Source organism: Chelonoidis abingdonii, chromosome 19 (genome assembly GCF_003597395.2).
Source record: "Chelonoidis abingdonii isolate Lonesome George chromosome 19, CheloAbing_2.0, whole genome shotgun sequence".
Taxonomy (NCBI): Eukaryota; Metazoa; Chordata; order Testudines; family Testudinidae; genus Chelonoidis; species Chelonoidis abingdonii.
The window spans coordinates 2,391,301-2,412,479 of record NC_133787.1 but is presented as its reverse complement, the minus strand read 5'-3'; the positions used below and the strand labels follow the sequence as shown (position 1 = coordinate 2,412,479).

Sequence of the window (21,179 nt, the reverse complement as noted above, 5' to 3'; positions counted from 1 at the left end):
GGGAGTCCATTATACCAGTGGTTCTCTGACAATGGCTTCCTCTTTGCTTCCGAGAGAAATTCAAGGGGTTCACTTTGAATACTGATCCCTGTGAGGCTTGGATGAGAGGCCATCTCTTCCCATGACCCACTGGAGGCCTGGCATTCTCAGCAGAGGGCCCTCGGGACCTTAGCAATTTGCTGTCACAGCCAGTCTGACAGTCTGCATTGGCTGATCTACAGGGTATGCCACAAGGTCCATCTTCTCTGAGGCACTGCCCTGACGGGCGGGAGCTGGGCAGGTTGGCAGCAGGTGAAGAATAGTTGTTTTCAGGATCTTGGTTTATTTCAGAAGAGCCAAGGGAGAAGACTGTATTAACCCCAGGACTTCTGATAAACCTTCCCAACACATGCAGGAAGAATGCACCTGCACTGGAGCAGAGTCTGGTGCTGGCCCTTTGTCCCCAGGAAGGGAAATTCCCAGTCAACAGGAGATTCCATCTGAACAGCAGTGTCGCTGAGGGTGATCTGCTCTGAGGAGGAGCTGGGAGGAGGCACTGTCTGTGCTGAGTATAGGGAGTGAGCCTGCTTGCCTGCACATATGGGGCAGCCTCGTCACTGGCATGGGAGTGAAGAGATTTTACTCTTTCTGCACCTGTCACAGCTAAGGCGGGAGCAACAGACCGATCCAGCATGAGAATGAGACATACACAGAGTAGGGCTGCCAACTTCTTACTCACACAAAACTGAACAGCCTCTCCCTGCCTCTGCTCATGCCATCCGCCCCTCCCTCTGCCCACCGTCAGGGGCTTGGGGTATGGGATGGGCTGAAAGCTCCAACTGGGGGTGCTGATTCTCGGGTGGGGCCAGAAATGAGGGGTTCAGGGTGCAGGCGGGGGCCCCGGGCTGAGACCAAGGGGTTCAGAGGGCAGAGGGGGATCAGGGCTGGGGCAAGGGGTAGGGACATGGGAGGGGGGCAGGGGTGCAGGCTTCAGGCAGTGCTTACCTCAAGCAGCTCCTGGAAGCAGCGGCATGTCTCTGCTCCAGCTCCTACATGGAGGTGCGGTCAGGCGGCTCTGTTTGCTGCCCCATCTGCAGGTTCCCAGCCCTTGTATGCTGTGTTGGGGCAGGGGCAGCATGTGGAGTCCCCTGGCTGCACCTACGCATAGGTGCGAGAGAGGGACATGCCGCTGTTTCCAGGAGCTGTGTGGAGCCAGGGCAGGCAGGGAGCCTGCCTTAGCCCCACTGTGCCGCCGATCGGACTTTTAATGGTCTGATCAGCAGTGCTGACCAGAGCTGCCAGGGTCTATTTTTGACTGGGCGTTCCGGTCAAAAACCAGACACTTGGCTACCCTAATAAAGAGCCCTAAGCACCTCCTTGCTACATGGAATCATCCACTGTCTCCGTTAAGCAGCACCCACTGCTGTTCAGTGTGCCTGGGAGAGATGTCCTGAGCGAGCAGAGTGGCCTGGTGGGACCCCTAAAAATCCCCACGGCAGAAGGAACATCACCAGTCTCTATGGCTCGTACTAATCAGGCTCCCTGCTAGAATGCATCAGACTAAGCTGCTTGGTAGCTCACCTGAGGATCTTTTCTTGGGACTGTTCCCCAATCAAGTTGCTTTGATCCAGCTCTGACAGCGGTGCCAGTGCTCCGGGGCCTGGCCCCTGAAGACCCTTCTTGCGGCCTGTGCTGCGCTTATCCTTCTGAGCCTCACGGCTGGGCTCCGCTTTGTCCTTCTTCAGTCTGCCTCTGGTTGGGGTGATCTGTTCTTCCTGCAACCCAGTGCGAGGGCAGGAAAAGACAGTCAGAAATAGCTCAGGAGACCCCAGAGGAGGGGCAGCAAAGTACTCTACCAAGGTGCATTAGTGCCTAGCCAAGAGCAACGGCACTGAGATGAAAGAAAAGCCAAGAACGAAGGCAAAGGTCTTCTTTGTGACCACTCATGTTTAAGCAGCAGCAGTCCATGGTTAGGGTCACTGTGTGCTTAGCCCTACATCCCTGAGATAAGGCCTCCAGCATGTTCAACAGACAGATAACAAGTAATGAGCATCCACCCTACACCGGATTAATGGCTTCTTTTTGCGTAGGGTTTAGATCCTTTGTTGTTGTTTTTTATTTCATCAAGGAAACCTCTCCTTGTGAAATGTCTGTACAATTCTAACCCAGGAGTGACGCCAGGGTTTTTGGTGCCCTAGGCGGGGGTCCTTCCGTGTTCCTAGTCATTGGTGGCAATTCTGCGGCGGGAGGGGGGTCCTCCGCAGAATTGCCACCGACAACCCAGAGCGCGGAAGGACCCCCCCGCCGCCAAATTGCTGCTGAGGGTGGCAGAATGCCACCCTCCCAAATCCTAGTGCCCTAGGCAACTGCCTAGGTCACCTAAATGGAAGCGCCGGCCCTGTTCTAACCACAACAATGAAGTTGGTTAGTTTGTTGCTTTTCATGCTTTATAATAGTCTTTCAAAGGCTTTTCTTCCCCTTCCACCTTTTCCCCTTCTTTGCTGATTGACATTGATTTCCCCCCTGTGCTTTGAATTGAGCTGCAATGAAAATGGGTCTTTATTTAAAGGAAAATTGGAAAGAGGGTGTTTTTTTAAAGTCAGCTAAGGCCCAAGTTCAGGTTCACGAGCCAGCACTAACCCTCAAAGCAAAGAAGGGAGCTGTGGTTCTTTAGAAGTTAGCAATGTCAGGGTCAGTGGGTAGGAAACAGCATGGCTAACATCTTCACAAACATGCACATCCAACTGTGATTCTAATCTGTACGCACAATGACCATGACTCTGCAGGGGATCAGGAAAACTGCCTGTGTAGCTGACCGGTTGGAAGTGCCAAGGCTCAGCTGGGTGTGAAGTCATGGTAACTGTGTGCGCAAATCAGGTGCACAAGCACTCACACCTTTCAGAAAATGTAGGCCTTAAGGTTTACTATTATTTATTACCACAACACACATGACTCCAGTCAGGGAGCAGGACCCCATTGTGCAGTGCACGGAGTATGGTTAGAGGCTGATGTCAGTCCAAATCTTCCTAGACACAGGGACATGTCATGTCTCTGCTGCTAATTTTATTTTATGGTCAGGCCTTGCAGCTCACCAGCCTGATCATTCCCATCACCATGGGACCTTCTGCAAAGCAACATTTCCACTTAGTCCTGTACCTTCACCACAGGGACAGCAACAGAAGCGTCTGCACTGCCCTCTGCATCCTTCTTTTCCTCATCCATATTTGTATCTTCAGGCACAACAAAGGTGAAGTGCTTGAGGGCTTCTCCTGCCACATGAGCCATCCGCTTCTCTGGGTAGGGAATCACGGAGAAAAAGGCAGTCGGAGGGATGGGTGGCCCTGAGGGACCGAGCCCCAAGCCGTCCAGGATCTAAGCATGAGAGAAAACCTTTCCTTAATGCCTCATTCATCATTAATAAGGCTGCGAGTCTTTCACAGAGGTCACGGAAGTTATGGATTCCGTGACTTTCTGGGACCTGTGTGATTTCTGCACTGGTCCATGCAGCTGATCCCAGGGTCGCCTCAGCTGTTCAGGTGGCCCCAGGCAGCTGGTCCCGGGTGCTGCCCTGGAGCAGCGGTCCAGGAGCAGCAGCAGTGCCCCTGTCCAGCAGCAGCAGAGGTGGGGCCCCGAACCATCCCCAACCCAAAGGAGTAGTGACGGGGCCCTGAGCTGCCCCGCACCCTGGGGCACCAGCGATGGGACCCCAGGTCACCCCCCGCCCTGAGCAGCAGCGGCGGCATGCCAGAGGTCCTCCCGCCCCTTCAAACCAGCAGCCATGGGAGCCCCTTCCAGAGCACCTAAGGTTTAGTCAGGTGTGTTAATATAGTACAAGTCATGGACAGATCAGGGCCAGGACTTTTTGTTTATTGTCTGTGCATGACTTTTATGAAAAATACCCGTGATTAAATCATAGCCTTAATCATTAACCTCCAAGCCTTTCCTCTACAGAGAGGAATGGAGTGATAAACTGCCACCCAGGAGACAGGTGTGATAGTGGGTTGCTACATTAGTGTAGTGGAAAAGCCCCAGAGCATGGCCAGCCTGTGGAAATCCTTCCTGCACGACTCCAGGAAGAAATCTTTCACATAGTCAGTTGCCAGGGAAGTTACAGATGTCAGCACTGTGGCCCCATGATCCACCTGGCTCTTGTGCCATTTGCAGCTAACTCTGTGGTGCTGATAATTCCATCAGAAAGGAGGAGCCAGGATGGCAGGACCAGAGAAGAGGAGAGGAGAGAAAAGAGACACACACAAAGGAAAGAGGATGGCAGGAGAATGAAAAAGGAGGAATAGGAAGAGGAGGACAAGAAAATGAAAGTGGAAGAACAAAGACGGAGATAATACTGGATAACACCACTCAGCACTTATTCAGCCTGAGGTGCTTCTCAGATATGCAGCGCTGAACCTTTATTAACAGTGGGAATCATCACCCCCAGTTTACAGCGGGGGAAACCGAGGCAGAAAGAGGCTATGTGATTTGCCCAATCCTGTGAGGTGCTGAGCTCCCTCAACTCCTACCACCTCTCAGCAGGTGCTCAGAATGGAGCCCCCAGCTGCAGAGCCTGGAGCGAACGTATGTAACAAATAGCCATACCTTAGAGCTTTGCCACTGCAACCCTAGGCTGAGCGCGCTCCGGAACCCAGTAACATCTGCTCTTGCTCACCATGGACAGTGCTTTTACCTGCTCTACTTCTGGCAGCTTGCCACTCTCCAAGATCCTCTTTCCACTGGTGTCCTCTGAGTTCAGTACATGGAAGTCCAAGCATGGCACCCCCACATCTTTCTTTCCATCCTGGTCTTTGTCTGCGGCTTCTGCCCCTTCTCCCTCCAGCCCAGACACCTTAGAGTCCTCCAGGGCCTTTAGCTTTTCCAGGCGCTCCTTCTCGGCTCTCTCCTTTTCCAGCCGCTCTCTCTCAGCTCTCTCCTTCTCCAGCCTTTCCTGGCGCTCCCTTTCCCTGTCCTTCCGGCCCTTGCGGCCAGACGGAGCCTGACGCTGATCTTCGGCTTCATGCTGGGTCTCCTCAAGGCCTGGGGGCGGCAGTTGGACACCCTGCACCCGGTCCCAGAGTGACAAAATCTGGACAATTTCCCTCTGTGCGGCCTCATAGACTTTAAACCTCTGTGTCAAGTTCTTCTCACTGTCACTTACCACCTCCTTTTCCGTTTCCTCCTGCTCCGGGATTGGGGGTGGCATCGGCCCTGGCGGCAGGACGTCTGGCAGAACGAGTTTGCTCCGCTTTTTCTTGTCCTCCTTGTCATATGCCACAGAATCTGGACGCTCTCTCACAGACACTTTCCTCTCCACCCCTTCGTTCAGCTTGAGGTCTGACCTATTGACAGTGGAGATACTGGCACCCTATACGGTCAGGATTATGGAAAAGGAAGGGAACATTTTTCAGTACTAACTCATAGCTTGTAAGATTATATTTGTATGACTTTACTGTGCTGGGCACTGCACAGACACAGAACAGAGATGGGCCTTGTCCCAAAGAGATTTCAATCTAGCTTATTTGATACAGAACCTTCCCACAACAAGTGTGCAAGGGCTATTCCATCCCTGCACAATTATGTCCTCAACGTCTCTTAACGGGAAGGCTACTGCGTTCTCCTGAGACTGAGTTTGAGATGCCAGCAATGTGGGGAGTGGTTTGGACAAGCCCAGGTTTCAGACAAAATTACTCTCTCCTGCAGGAGACTTCAATGAAGTCAGTGGGACGGGTGTGTGCCCTGCACCTCTGACAATCGGGCCCTAGTGAATGTACAAACCTGGCAGCATACCCTGAATGTAAAGTGATTCTGGCCCTCTCAGTCTATGGCGGGAAGCTGAGGGCTGTTCAGTGCTTCCAGCCCAAAGCTGTATGAATCTATGGCTTGCCACAAAGAGCAGATCAGATGTCACCATGCAAAATGAGAAGAAAGGTCAACTCCAACATACTAGGGACTAAAAGCACATGCACTTTCTAGGTCAAAACCAACCAGTGCAATTGCCCCTGGAAATGAACTAGAGGTCAGTGTGGTCTATAGAGACCAGGTGTCCTATGCTGAGCGAGCACAGAGCTGTGCATGAGCTGAAGTTTCCCAACAGCCTTCAAGAACAGACCCTTGTAAAATATTCATCACTAGCTACTGATTCCCTGGCCTAGCAAATTACATGAGATACAAGCTGCTATGGTGCTGGCTTGTGTCCCATGACAGGGTCAGTGCAGAGGTGGTCTTAAACACCTTTATTAGCAGAACCACATACCTGTTTGCCTCCCAGCTGGCTTTTCTTTCCCAAGGCCTCATCTTTGTCTTTTCCAGACTCCCTCTTCCACCGTTTGGTTTTCTTCCTCATCTCTTCTTCCTCTCGCAAGCGCTCCAGTTCCTGCTGGTGCCTCTTTTCCTCAAGCTCTCGAGCCAACTTCTCCAGCTCCCTTCAGCAAAGTAGACAGAAAACTCACTCAGCATAAACTCTCAGCTCTGCTGCAGCCCTGGGAAATCTATGCTCTTAGAACACCAGTCTGAGCTTGAGGCCTTGCTCCATAGTTCTCAGGCCAAAAGGGACCATCAGATCATCTAGTCTCACCTCCTGTAGTCTGCAGAGCTTCCAGGTCAATAATGCAGCCATTCACTTGGAAGCCCACACAATATATAACTGAGCTCACATCAATTTAAAAACAAACACATTGATTTTTCTTCTTTTTGGGGAAACAAAATTTGGCCTCAACTGAGGAAAGCACTCAAGTATGTACCTAACTTTAAGCATGACCGTAAGTCCCACTGACTTAAATGGGACTTAAATACATGCTTAAAGTTAAGCATATGCATAAGCGCTCCTACTGAATAAGGATGATTACCTGAATCAGAACCTAATTCTCTATCTCACACCCCTTTGGCTACAGTTAATATTTATGGCCAGTGCCACTATGCATATTAAGTCAATGAGAGGGGTACTATGAAAATAGCAGTGTAAGAACTTATCTACTATGAAAATAACAGCAAAACTGAGCCAGTGTAGTTCATATGTGATTTTCAAGGAATAGGAGGAGTTTCTGTGTCTCTAGAAGAGTTACAGTTGACTTTTCAGTGTTGTCCTTAATTTAGGGTTGTTAAAGCACAATAATATGCAGTTTTATCCAACACTTCTCAAAGTGCTTTACACAGGAAGGGCAGTATCATTATCCCCATTTTACAGATGGAGAAACCAAGGCACAGAGAGGGAAAGTCACTTGCCAAGGTCATCCAGCAGCAGAGCCAAGACTAGAACTCAGGTCTCCTAAGTCCCAAGCCAGCACACTATCCTCTGGCCACCAACCTACACAATGGGTACAAGCAGGAGAGCCATTTGGTCCTTACGAGTTTCCTACTATGTGAGAACTGAGGCTCCATCATCTCCTGGGAGCTACTCCTCCCACTTCCTGAACTGCTGAGGAGAAACAGAACTTCCTGCTGCAGCTTCTGAGCTATTCTTCCCACCATCCCACCCACCCACGCTCAGAACCACGACTCCTGCTTGATAAAACCAGACAAATCCACTGAAAAGTGGGTAGTGCCAGTGCCTGGTGCAGGAAAAGAAACAACAGACAAGCCCAGAAGTGTCCCATGTGGAGGGTGGAACAGCACTCCCAGGCAGCTATCCAGGGACAGTTCACGCACCTCTTTTTCCGCTCCCGTAGCGCTTGGAGCAGTTCATTATCAAACTGAATTTTCTGCTCCTCAGTGAGAGCGTCGTACTCTTCCTCATCCATCTCCTGGAGACGAGCCTTTTCCCTCGCAATGGCGTCTTTCTGTTCCTGTTCTGTCATGCAGCCAAACAGAGAAATGCACCGGCTGAAATCATAGCTCGGCGCTCAGGACAGGCCTTCCCCTGGTGCCAGCTTGTGCAAAGGTGTGTGTCCCTGCTCCGATTAGCAGGCACTGAGTTAGGTGCTGGGGGGGAAGGCAGGGGGCCTCATACGTCTACACTGAAATGTAAGCCCAGAGCTCGAACTCAGGCTTTACCCCCCGTCCGTCCACACGCAAATCACGCTAAACTAGGGCTCAGACCCAGACTCCCAGGACCACATGGGGATCGAGGGTCTGAGCCTGAGTCAAGCTGGGACCCAGGGTTCAAGCCCTCTTGCTTTGCAGCACAGATGCAGCCTCACTGGAATTGTTCTTTGGGAATCTGCCAATAGCATCCCACAATCCCATGGGCCAACTCTCTGTGACCTCTGGACTGTCAAGTTTCCCAGACAGCACCATGAGCAAAGGGCTCGAGTGACCACGTTTTGGGAGAGCGCTAGGAAGTCTGGGAGATGGGGGCTGGACTGGAGCCCACATAATGCAGTGTAGAGGCCCAGGGTTCAACAGTTCCTAGCCTGGGGTTACACATTGGTGTAGCTGCTCAAGCTCTAGGTTAACACACCCTGGGTCTGCTGACTTGAATTCTGCCAGCCCCGGGCTTGCATTGCAGTGTAGACAGATCCTGTGAGTCCTACAATGCCAGCCCCACTGTATTTTGTGCATTGTGAAGCTGGATCCTGGGGCAGCTTTGGCTCTAAAACTACAGGTGCTACGGGAGAGAAGGCAGCAGGTTCTACCCATATAACTATGTGAATTGGATGTCCCATGATACCTAGCCTCAGCAGGAACCCAAAGAATCCACAGGAGAGTCAGATTTACTTGATGACCCTGATGCAAGCTGCATAGCTACCCCAAAAACAGAGCCAGAACTCAGATTCGTCCCAGGCACCTGGACTGTGTCGATCTCTTCCATGAGAATTTCTCTTCCCCATTCCAACTGCCAGTGTCCTTCGCACACTAGGGGGCTCTGAGTATACGCCCCTAAAAACAGCTCCCCTGTTAGGCTTAGCAGCCCTTTGACTCCTGGAAGTCAGTCCACCTACACCCTGTTTCCCTGCCAGTCTCTCTGCCAGGCCTGGGCTGCTCCGCCCACTCGCTGCCTGGCAGTGACTGCCCAGCATCTGCCACCAGGACAGCCTTTCACCGGTGAAGCTAGATTTTTTCTTTTAAACAAAGCTGTATCCCTTCTGTGTCTCTGCCCAAGGATAAAAACCCTTTCAAGTGCTATTTAAAAACATGTGACTACAGGTGTGAAAAGCTGCAGTAACTCCTGTGAAATGACCAAAAAGAGGGATCCTAGTGGTTAGCTGCCTGCATAGGGTGATAGGCACTCTAGAAATTAGGACTGGTCAAAAAATTTCTGTTGAAACTGTTCTTCAATGGAAAACTGGGTTTAGGACTAACCAAAACATTCTGAGAAAAGTGTCTGCTTTCTGCAGGCAATGTCAATTTTTGTCAAAAACCCAAATGCCCAAACATGGAAATATTTCAGTTTGTATATTCTGCCACAGTGCTTCATGGGAGTTGTAGCTTGGTTACCTTGTGTCCCCATTTGCCTTTAAGGGACAGGATCCTGAATTGGACTGCATCTCCCATTAGGCACCACATCCAGAGATACCCGCGATGCACTGCCTCTCATCTCCAAAAGGAGAGATTGTGATGCATCATGGGAGATGAAGTCTGACAGGGACCCTGGCCTATAAACGAGAACAGGAGCACAAGACACCTGAGCTACAACTCCAATGAGGCTCCACAGTAACAATTCCAAATTGAAATATTCTGGTATCTGAATTTTCACCCCACAAAAAATCAAAATTTTCTATTGAAAATGCAGATGAAATTGTTTTTTTTTGTTTTGGTAAAAATTTTCTGAGGTGGAAAAATCCCCCCAGTTTTCTGACAGCTGGTATTAGAAATGCCCAGACAGACACACAGACACGCAGAGGTGTGAGTGTTAGGGGGTTCAAAGAAGAATCCTCCTCACCTTCCTGCTCTTTCTTGGCCTTCTCCCTAGCCTTCATGGCAGCATAATCCTGGAACAGGTTCACCATGTAGATGTAACGCCGGTTGTTGATTGCTTTGAGCAGGCAAAGGAGAGCAGAAGGCATATTGCGGGCAAAGAGTGTCTCTAGTCCATCAAACACCACTCCCCGATAGCAGTCACTCAGCTGTGAATGTGGAACACAAAGGGCATAAATCCATCCTAATGAGTACACAGTACTCTCATCAGCAAATAAAACTGCTCTGACGTAAAAACATATTAGCAAGCGCTATCCCCAATTATCTGAAATAGTCACAGATTCCAAGGCCTAAAAGGACCACTCTGATCACCTCCTCTGACCACCTGCACAGCACAGGCCAGAGAAGCTCACCCACTGACTCCGCCATCGAGTTCAAAATTTCTGGTTGAGCTAGTGCAGAACAGCAGCACATCTCCACCTGTTTTGATTTTCTCTGTATATTTCTCTCTCTCTATGTCCCTTACTGCCCTGGCCTGTCTCTCCATTGCCTTAACCTATCATTTAAATCAAACCTTGACAACACCACATTCCCCATCCCTTCACACAAACATCCTCACCCGACACATCAAGCTTCATGACCAGCATTTCCTTCTACCCAGGTGAGCACCTGCCATACCTGCATCCTCTCTGAAAGGATCTCCACCAGTAGCTCCTCGGGAAGCATGCAGCTCATCAGGCCCGATTCTCCTGCCATGCTGGCACTGACGCTGAGCCGTCGCTGGACCGGAGCACTGGGAATAGGGCTGGGAGGAACCTGCAGCATTAACCACCCCAAGGAAAAAAAATGCTTCAGAAAAACCCATACAATTCCTCTGGAGACCAAGCCCATTTCTTCTGCCCACCACATCAGCCCCTTCACCCCAGCAGCTAAGGCTGCGGTCACATGCTAATGGTGTAGCTTAGCCCAGAAGTCATAGGACTGGAAGGCTCCTCAGGAGGTCATCAAGCTCAGCCCTCTGTGCTGAGGCAGGACCAAGGAAAACTTAGACCAGTCCTGGCAGGTGTTTGTCCAGCCTGTTCTTAAACACAAGAATGCTGGGACTATACGCCCTCTGAGTCTGACAGCGACTCACTGTAACTATACTTGGAGTACAGCCTTCCAACCAGTTGAGCACCCACTTCCCTCCAGGCTTAGTGTTGTGAGTTCTCCAGTTGTGAGGCTGCTGCTCAGTCCATGGCCGTGGGAAGGGAGCTCAGGACAGGAGGAATTTTCTTCCTGTGAGTAGGCAAGGGCAAGGGACAACCGCAGTCCTGCAGTCTGGGAGAGTGTGGGGACTGCTTCCTCACTGGGGGCAGCACACACCCGCTGGGACAGCAAAGAGTAGGTGGAACTGCTCCCCCCCAGCACTTTGGCAGGGCATGGAGCGGGAGGAGGCTGCCCTGTTCCACAGAAGGGGGCGGCATGCCCGTTCCCACTGGGTCTGGGAGCTGTGTGAAGGGAGCAGGGTGGTGAAGTTCCTTAATACTGACCCCAACACAGTGGGACTCAGACGGCCTCCTGGCTGCGCTGGTCGTGGATACCCGAGACCCTCTATTGCTGTGTTTACACTAGAAACGTGAGCCGGTTTAATAGAATCATAGAATGTCAGGGTTGGAAGGAACCTCAGGAGGTATCTAGTCCAACCCCCTGCTCAAAGCAGGATCAATCCCCTGACAGATTTTTGCCCCAGATCCCGATATGGCCCCCTCAAGGAGCCAATAAGGTCAGTTAGGGGTATGATTCTTTAAGACATTTTCAAACTGGAAGGAAGTTATACTGGCTAAAATGTGCTTTTGCTGGTGTAGCTTATTTTATTTAGAGAACTAGTATGAGCTGCACAGGCTTAGCCGCTAAGCTGAGTCCCCACGAGGGGGATTTGCCATGTAGCCATATCAGTACAGCATCCCCTTGCTAGCGTAGGCTAGGCCCTTTTCCGTAAGCTCTCTCAGGAGCCAGATCAGGCATTTTTTTTTATGTCTCAACCTATATATTTATTAGCAAAAAACCAGGTACTACCACCTGTGTAGGATGTCTGTACCCGGGGTAGTGGACTGGGACACTGGAGACCTGGGCCTAGTCCTCATTCTCCCACTAATTTGCCATGTCACCTTGGACAAGACACGTAGAGACAAATTTTCAATAGGGCCCTCTCGTTTTGGGTGCTTTGCTTTATGGGTACCCAACTGTCAGAGAGTGGCTGGCCCTCCAAAGGGGTCAGGCACCCAGCTCCACAAGGGGGAATGACTGATGCACCTTTGGTTAACCTGGGTGCACTTAACTCGCTGAGTAATGGGGAAAATGTCTGCGACTCTCAGAGCCCATGTCTCCAGACTGAGGCTGCCAGGGCTCCATGTCCCTCAGACCTGCAGTTTAGAGCTATTTAGCACACACTGCACCCACTGACTTCAGCTGGCATGGTGGGTGCTCAGGCCCCAAGTGTCCAGAGTTGAGCACTCAAAAATGGTGGCAACGAAAATTAGAGGCCACACTTGAAAATTTGGACTTTCAAACTTCTCTGAGCCTCAGTTACTCCGGCTATAAAAGCTGAGCAGTACAATGCTGACATCTCACTATGCTAACACACAGAACACACTGAGCCAGATCCGCACCAAACTCTTCAGGACGTGTGTGCACATTGCTGGTGCTTAACAACTAACCCCCATCAAACCCTTGGAGATGCACCTCAGCCCTCACTCCCAGCACAAGAGACTGCCCAGCCCCAGATCTCTCGAGTAGCTAACTTTGCCTAATTCAATAGTGCTTTATCACATGGACTAAGCCCACTAGAGACTAGAACAGGGGTAGGCAACCTATGGCACGGGTGCCGAAGGCGGCACGTGAGCTGATTTTCAGTGGCACTCACACTGCCTGGGTCCTGGCCACCGGTCCGGGGGGTCTGCATTTTAATTTAATTTTAAATGAAGCTTTTTAAATATTTTAAAAACCTTATTTACTTTACATACTACAATAGTTTAGTTATGTATTATAGACTTATAGAAAAAGACCTTCTAAAAATGTTAAAATGTATTACTGGCATGCAAAACCTTAAATCAGAGTGAATAAATGAAGACTCGGCATAGCACTTCTGAAAGGTTGCCGACCCCTGGACTAGAACAAGACCACCAGGCTTATTTTTGCTTGTGAGCACACAGGTCAAAACCCTAAGTCAGCAGAGATGAAAGCCCAGTGCAGTAACCCAGTGGGCCAGTGTAGCCCCAGTGCAGGAGTCACAGTTTCTCACACACTGTTAGAAGAGTGGTGGAATAATCCCATCTGTTTACTGATGTGAATTCTCTCTCACCTGTGATCCTGTTTGATCCGACTGGTGCTGCTGCTTCTGTGCCTGCGAGGCATGGCCTTCTGACTTCCCCCTGCCTGTTGCTGCGCTGCCCCTGTAGCCCTTGGAGGTGATGGACTGTGGCCCGGTTTTGGTCTCAGAGCTTGGCTGGCTAACCTCCGTGGTATGCTTGGCCAAAGCCTCAACACTCAATCTTGTGCTCAGAGCTGTCTGCCCTGCAGAGCCCTCAGAAGACTGACCTGCTAGGATGAAAGAGGAGTTCAGCCTCAGGGGGAGAAGGGACAAATCACATCCAATCCGCAGAAGACTGGCTACAGCAGTTAGCGTTCCTCGAACTGCCAGGGATGAACATGCTTCTTCATCCAAATCACTGGAGCTGAACCTGCTGGCATCCTGCCTCCGCCTGCCAGCGGAGCTGATCAGACATATGGGGGAGCATGCCACACTTGGAGCTCCAGAATGGATTAGGCCATTCAGGCACAAGCTGGCCATTAGCACCAGGGGTCATATCTGATTGCACAGAACACACATTCCTGCCCACGTTTCTGTCATTGTCAAGGTAAAGTGCAAAGGAGGATATATGGGTTCTATAGCCAGAGACTTTTAGTGCTCAAATGCTATGGTGACGGGCAGTTATAAAAGCCTGCGTAGAGAGAGAAATACTGATGTTGAACAAATAAATGAACGATCCTCTGTCAGACTGTCACTGACTCCAGCGAGACGAGGACTCAGTTGCAAGTGGCTCTGTCATTCATGGTTTGTCCAGGGAGATGGCCAGCAGAACAGAAAAATCCAAATCCACACCCCTTCCCCCACGAGGAGCAGAACCCAGGGTAGAGAGGGATTAACGTGACTAATTTGTAGAACTGAACCACTCATCCTTCTGCCCCACAAAGCAAGGAACAGAGCCCAGTGGTCCACCAAGTGGATAGGAGATGAGCCCCAGAGCAAAGCCCATGACAAACGGGTTAGCACACATAAAGGCCTTTCACAGCTGCTGGCGCTGCTCGTGCTGTATCTGTTCCAAGGGGAACCATGAGGCTTTGTTCTCCAGGGCTGTCAATGCAGCACCTCTTGCCTGCACCATGTTTGGGCACAAAAACTGTCGGGAAAATCGTTCCTATTAACCCTCTCTATCCTGGGGGTCTCCTTGTCCCTCTGCTTGGGATTTTAGTCCTCAAAGCAGGACCCTGTGAGGGTGAGCAAAACCCTCAGGCTGCCAGCTCCAAGCTTGCTAGTATGCGCAGCTCATCAGGTCCCGGGAGTAACGGCACAGGACCTAAGAGCAGGAGTCTAACTGAGAGAATTTGCAGGAGCAACTTCTTTGCACAAAACCTTCAAAGATGTGAAATGAATCCATTCGTATTTTTCTGTAACTCGCTGTATAACTGACCTGGGGATTATGTTTCACACACCCCATGCTCATTAAATCACTATCTTTTCAAGCCAATCATTTTGGATCTTAATGGGCACTGCAGGGGACTTCAACTTCAGCAACAAGATATCATGAAAAGCATTTCTGGACGATCATAGCAGGAAGCCTGGGCAGACTGGCTGTAAACACTCATGAATTAGGGCAATCCCTTAGAAAAGCACCAGAGTGTTTTACCTCTAGTATGAAAAGGAATACATCCAGAGCATCACAATGGAATGACATGCCTAGGTACTAACATCAGAGACAGAGGGATTTTTAACAGGCAAGAGCCATTATAGACTGCAAGTTGGACTTTGCATTACTGGGGATTCTGCACCTCTGAACTCTCATATTCTTCTTGATTTCAAGGCTAGAAATCCATTATTGTCCAGCATTACTGCTATTCAACTAGAGTGGTAATCTAACTGCAAACTGAGAAGATCACTTTATGCTCCAGCTTCTACTGTCTGTGGAGCTCTCCATGGGATTTCATACCCAGATGCATCAAAGCTCTCCCCACCCATCCTCGAGGTTACCAAGAGCCCCTGTGGGTTGCTGAAAAGTCTTCATGACAATGCATTAGAGGGAGAAAATGAAGGGAGGGGATGGCAAGGCCCTATGATCGAAATGGTGCTGGGGTCATGCCCAGCGTTTCTGTGCAGCACGGCTGTCCAGCCTTTGTGCTGCTGAAGGTCTGAGCCCTTACCAGCTTCCTCTGACTCCCGATGTGCCTGCTCAATGGCAGCCCTGATGCACAGCTCCCGTGCGCGAAGCCCCACGGAACTGCTCCTGTCGGAGAGGGCTTCCAGCACCACAGCGTCGATGGATAGGCAGGCAGCACTGTAGTGTTTCGCCAAGGTGATAGCTGCAGTTGTCTTTCCTTTACAGAAAGGGAAGTCTCTGATGAAATTCATGTGTGGTGCATCTTTATCTAGACATTATATGAGCAAGTGCTTTGAAATGGCCTGGTGTGGGATTTGTAACCCCTGTGAATAGCAGAGTGATAGTCACTTTAAAAAGAATGGCCAGTGATGCCAGTGATGAGATGGACATTATGGGTATGGGCATAAATCTAATCTGTCTCACACTGGTTATGAAAGGGGATGAATTTGGCCCACTAACTTCAATGGAGTTACATCAGGGATGAGCTTGGCTCAGGGCACGAAACTAAAAGGTAGTTAAAGACAGCACAAATCCCACTGATTCCTCCATGTAAACAGCAGCATCAGTCACACATCGGAGCCAGGCTGGTAAGAAAAGCAGTGTTAGTGGTTAAGTGATATAGCTAGCACCACTTTGGCACTGAACAGTGTGCAAATAAAACTGTTACTAACCTTTCCATAACTGTTGTTCTCTGAGATGTGTTGCACATGCCCATTCCGATTTGGGGGTGTGCGTGCCCGGAGCACAGGTATCGGAAATTTTTTCCCCTACTGGTATCCGTCAGGTTGGCTCTGGTGCCCCCTGGTGGCCCATGCAGCTCAGTTTCTTCTTACCAGCCACACCGAGAACGGGGCGGTGGGTCAGTCTTGGAATGGACAGGTGCAACACATCTCGAAGAACAACAGTTACAGAAAGGCTACTAACCATTTTTTCTTCTTCAGGTGCTTGCACATGTCCATTCAAATTGGGCTCGGAGTTCAAGGGCAAGCTGACTGTAGCATCGCTTGGCGAAGCTGCGCATCGTCTCTGGCCTGTTGAGTAATGACACAGTGTGTAGAAAAAGTATGTGCCGAGGACCAGGCTGCTGCCCTACAGATATCTTCAATAAGGACTTGGGCTAGGAAAGCCACCGCTGAGGCTTGGGACCCAGTAGAATGAGCAGTCAGCTTTGGGGGACAGGGAACGCCTGCAAGGTCGTAACACGCTTTGATACAGGACGTTATCCACAATGAGATTCTTTGAGCCAAGATGGGGAGCCCCTTCATGCTTTTGACTATTGCTATGAAGAGTTGCGGAGACTTACAGAATGGTTTGATCCTTTCGATATAAAACGCCAGGGCTCGTCTAACGTCCAAGGAGTGCAAGTGTTGTTCCTCCCCATTTGCATGCAGTTTAGTGTAAAAAATTGTTAGAAAAATGGGTTGGTTGCAGTGAAACTGGAACATCACCTTGGGAAGGAAACTCAGGTGTGGGAGTAACTGCACCTTGTCTTCAAAGAAGATTGTACAAAGAGGCTCTGCTGTGAGGGCTTGGATCTCCGACACTCTCCTGGCCGAGGTGACTGCCACTAGAAACACCACCTTCCAAGACAAGTGCAGCAGTGAACATGTTCCTAGTGGCTCACATGGCGGCCCCATCAATTTTGAAAGGACAAGATTCAGATCCCAGGGGGGAATGGATCTATTATCTGTGGGAATACCCTCTCTATGCCTTTAAGGAAGCGAATTACCACCTCATGTGAGAAGACTTACCAGGGCCGCCCAGAGGATTCAGGGGGCCTGGGGTCTTTGGCAGCGGGGCAGTAATTCAACGGTGGGGGCCCCCCGCTTCAGCGGTAATTCGGCAGCGGGGGGGTCCTTCCGCTCCGGGACCCATTGCCAAACTGCCCCGAAGACCCACGGCGGGGGCCCCCCGCCACCAAATTGCCGCCAAAGACCTGGCACTTTGGCAGCGGGTCCCGCTTTGGCGGTAATTTGGCAGCGGGGGTTCTTTCCACCCTTGAGCAGAAGGACACCCCGCCACCGAATTGCTGCTGAAGACCCAGAGCGGAAGAAGCTCCGGAGGCCCAGGGCCCGCGAGAGTTTTCTGGGGCCCCTGGAACAAGTGAAGGACCCCACTCCAGGGGCCCCAAAAAACTCTTGTGGGGGCCCCTGAGGGGCCTGGGGCAAATTGCCCCACTTGCTCCCCCCTCTGGGTGGCCCTGAGACTCACCTATTGTCAGGTGGAATGCTGAGATGGCTGCCAGATGGACCTTGACTGAGGAGAGGGCAAGGCCCTGCTCCTTCAGAGATAGGAGGTAGTCCAAGACGAGTTGTAGTGAAGCCTCCAGTATTTAAAGCTGTGGAGTCTTGCATCAGTTTGCTCTGAAAAGAGCAAAGGGCTTTCAAAGGGCAAGTCCTGCAAAGTCTGCTGAACCTCCTGCAGGAGCCAGGATGTCTGTAAGCATGAGCTCCTGAGCCGCAGAATCAGCCGCATCCAGGCTTGCTTGCAGAGATACTCCAACAACTGACTTGCCCTCATCCACAAGAACTCCTGCTGATTGTTCTGTGGGAGTTTGTCTTTAAATCTGTTCATAGTCTCCCACATATTAAAATCACAGTGACCCAGCAGAGCCTGCTGGTTTGTTATGCGAAGTTGAAGACCTCACGTTGAATATGCTTTCCTCCCAAGCAGGTCCAACTTTTGGGGGTCTTTTGCCCTTGATGTATGTCCCGTCTGGCCCTGATGATCCCTCTCATTCGTGGCTGCTACGATGGGTGACCCAGGGGGAGGGGGAGAAAATAAATTCAGAGCCCTGGGCAGGCACAAAGTATTTCTGCTCAGTTCTCTTTGCAGTGGGTGGGAGGGAGGCTGGGGTCTGCCAGAGGACCTTGATGGGTTTCATAATTGCCTCATGCAGTGGAAGGGTGACTCTTGCAGGTGTTGTTGCTGCCAGGAAGTCCAAGAAGCCTTGGAATGGTTACTTGATGGCCTTTGCCTGTAAGCCCAGATTGGAGGCCACCCACTTCAGCCCTTAAATCGTCCTGAGAAGGAGACAACCCCTTTGACACCACTTCTTCCTCTGGTGAAGAAGAGGAGGAAAGGGCATGAAAAGCTGTCCCCACCTCCAGCTCTTCCTCTGCCTGGGGAACCTGTGCCTGCTGATTGGCACTGACTTTGGTACCAGATTGTGCTCCAGGTTCAGTATTGGGTTGTGTGCTGAGTCCAGTGACCAGCTTGGTACCGGGGCCGGCCCTCTGCATGTGTACCAGCTGATGCTTCCGGGGTCCCTCGGTGCAGCACCAGTGGTGCCCTACTCTCTTAGATGACTGAGTAGGAGCACCATGAGCTAGAACTTTGACTCAGGGGGAACCCCCAGGGTTCCAGAAAGACCACTGCATGGGAATCGATCCCCATGGACCCAGGGGCCAGGCACTCTGTGACAACATTGCACCTGGAGCTCCCAGGGTCACCAATGGGCACGGGGAGTAGAGTCCGTAGCGCCGACAGTCCTGTCGGTGCATGGAACAAGGTCCCAAGTCCGACCTTGAAGAGGACCAGGAACGACGAGGAGCAGGGAGACCATGGTGGTGCCGATCCCCCTGGTGCTGGGGAACAGTGCTGCAGCGATGTCGCAGATGAAGCAATTGGGATAGGCTTGCCCCTGGAAAGTGGTCTCAGCACTGGTCTGGAACTAGTGGAGACATCCATGCCACCGGGTGGTGCCGGAGGTGCTGCATCTTGGCTTCCAGGTGATCCTGGTATTGGCAGAGTCAACAAGTGTCTCTCCGCCAGCGTGGAAGGAACTGCAAATTGGTCAGCATGGTGCTGCAGGTGGTGTTGCTCCCTTTGCGGGGCTTGCGGTACCAGTGTCGCTGTTGGGAGCAGTGGTTGTTGCCGTGCCAGAGAGGGAGAGTGGCCGGCCCCAGGGCTTGCTCTATCTTGTTCTCCTTTCGTGCTTCCCTCTGGTGCCGGCGAATGGCTCTTTTCATGGTGTCTATGATGCCTCTACTATATCAGCCAGAGGTGCATTATGCACCAGAGCAGATGTGCTCCATGCCAAGTTGGATCTCAGCTCTGAGGCCAGTCTTAGCACTGCCTCCATTTGAGTCTCGCTGCCTGGTCCTTTTGCATGTGGGGTTTAAACTCCTGACAGATTTGGCAGCAGTCTGGCCTATGGCCCTCCCCGAAGTACTCGGGGCAGCTCAAGTGTGGGTCACAGGCAGAGCACGCCTTGAACCACAGTGACTGAGGCATGCCTCAATACCAGGGCCAGAGGAGGGTGGGACCTCCTTTCCAAACGTGGAGAAGTGTCTTACTATAACACGCTAAAACTTACTAAAATTAATCTAACTCATTACGACTATTTACAACTAGATGAAGAGAAAACCACGATAATGTTTTGCCAAGGGAGAGGGGAGTTTCAATAGCCATCACAAGCAATAAGAAGGAACTGAGGAGCATGGGCTCAGCAGGCCCCTCATAACGGCACTATGAGCATGCAGCACCAGCGGGCACTAGAGCCAGCCCGACGGATACCACTGGGGAAAATATTCCTGGCAGCTATGCTCGGGCATGCACCTACCCAAATCAGAATGGACACGTGCAAGCACTCGAAGAACTAGTGCAACTTACACATAAGGCTATGGAAGATGGGAAGGTCTGGGAAAATGATGTCCCTTAGAGCATTACACAAAGCACCAGGGGAGGCTTTATCTCTAGCCTTCCACTAGCCGCTTTTCTTGTACACACCTAGCTTCTTCCCCCATGTCAGTGACCCGTTTTGCACACCCATGGAATGCCAAATCCGTGCGTCACCATTTACACCTCTCTTCAGACCAGCTGCCCTGAGATGTCTTTCCCACTAGATGGGGTGTAGTTTGTTCTCACCAAGCTGGTCCTGATACAAATTGGGGCAAAGGGTGTTTGTTTGTTTGTTTTCTGAAAGGAAAATTCAAAGTGCACTCAGACATAATCCTCCCCAACTCCCTTCCCCAAAGATGGGGCCCTCCACTTCTAGGGTTTGGAGCTGCCATGTCTGCTCCACTGCGGTCTAGTGTCTGCCAAACAAATTCTCCTCCCACATATATTGGTGTAATCAGAACTAACTCCATCGATGCGAATGGTGTTATGTTAATGTCAGATGGGGTAACTGAGGGGAGACTCAGGCCCCCTGTCTCAGAGTGGGACTTCTATTTTCTCCATCTCAGGCCCAGCTACCACCAGTTTGGATCTTAGTCTCCTACCCAGCTCCAGGCCACGTGGTGAAGACGCTCCAGCAATGACAAATTCTTTTGGATTAACTGAGATCATTTTTTCCTGCCTTTCCCTTCCTCCCACACCATCCTCCCAGCCAGAAGAGAACAGTCTCTGCACCTGTAAGAGGAGCACCATGGACTATGATGACAATGCCTCTGCGGTTCTTGGCTGCACGACCTTCTGGAGAGATATCGATGCCAAGGTGGCGTGCGATGGCTCTGGAGACGGGGTTGTTGTCTAGTTCTCCAACAGCCTCTTTGCAGCTGCCATCAATGCTTTGCTGACACTCTACCACAGAGAAACAAGGGGTCAGATGACTCTTTCAGATGCCAGTGTCTCAGAGAATCCTTCCCCATTCCCTGACAGTGCACTCAGCGCTTTGGGAAAGTCCTCAGGAAAAGGACACTCGCCAAGTGGAGACAACAAGGCCTCAATCCTGCCTTCAGCTAAGGGTGCTCAGACATTCCTGGGCGCTCCCTGATGTCCTCTCAGAACATCGTCTCACTGCTGTAAGCATCCCAGCTGCTGGAAGGTAAGTGAACAGGGTGACAGCGGGGAACAAACAGCCAGTCTGCCGGCCATAAAGAAGCTAAATGAACAGCCAGTCTGTCGCACCCCAATGCACGCCCCACTCTCCACCAGCACCCCAGGAAATGACATCACACGACCTGCCTGGCAGCACCTGTGGGCTTGATCCCAGGGGGTATGAAGTATAATTACCAGGCACATAGCAACAGACATTTAATGCAGTCATAGCTC

At 51.1% G+C, this 21,179-nt stretch overlaps 1 protein-coding gene across 2 annotated transcripts in view; it reads right to left on the bottom strand.

The window, feature by feature from the left end:
* Positions 1-21,179, bottom strand: part of HYDIN (HYDIN axonemal central pair apparatus protein) — a 401,019-nt gene that overhangs the window by 95,430 nt on the left and 284,410 nt on the right. For both annotated transcript variants that reach the window (XM_032795387.2, XM_032795390.2), the window contains 10 exons: positions 20,538-20,708; positions 15,226-15,399; positions 13,109-13,344; positions 10,444-10,581; positions 9,791-9,974; positions 7,618-7,759; positions 6,227-6,395; positions 4,664-5,338; positions 3,136-3,351; positions 1,561-1,754 (listed from right to left, as the gene is read on the bottom strand). In XM_032795387.2, the coding sequence (XP_032651278.1) occupies positions 1,561-1,754; positions 3,136-3,351; positions 4,664-5,338; positions 6,227-6,395; positions 7,618-7,759; positions 9,791-9,974; positions 10,444-10,581; positions 13,109-13,344; positions 15,226-15,399; positions 20,538-20,708 (2,299 nt within the window). The remainder of the gene's footprint in view (positions 1-1,560; positions 1,755-3,135; positions 3,352-4,663; positions 5,339-6,226; positions 6,396-7,617; positions 7,760-9,790; positions 9,975-10,443; positions 10,582-13,108; positions 13,345-15,225; positions 15,400-20,537; positions 20,709-21,179) is intronic.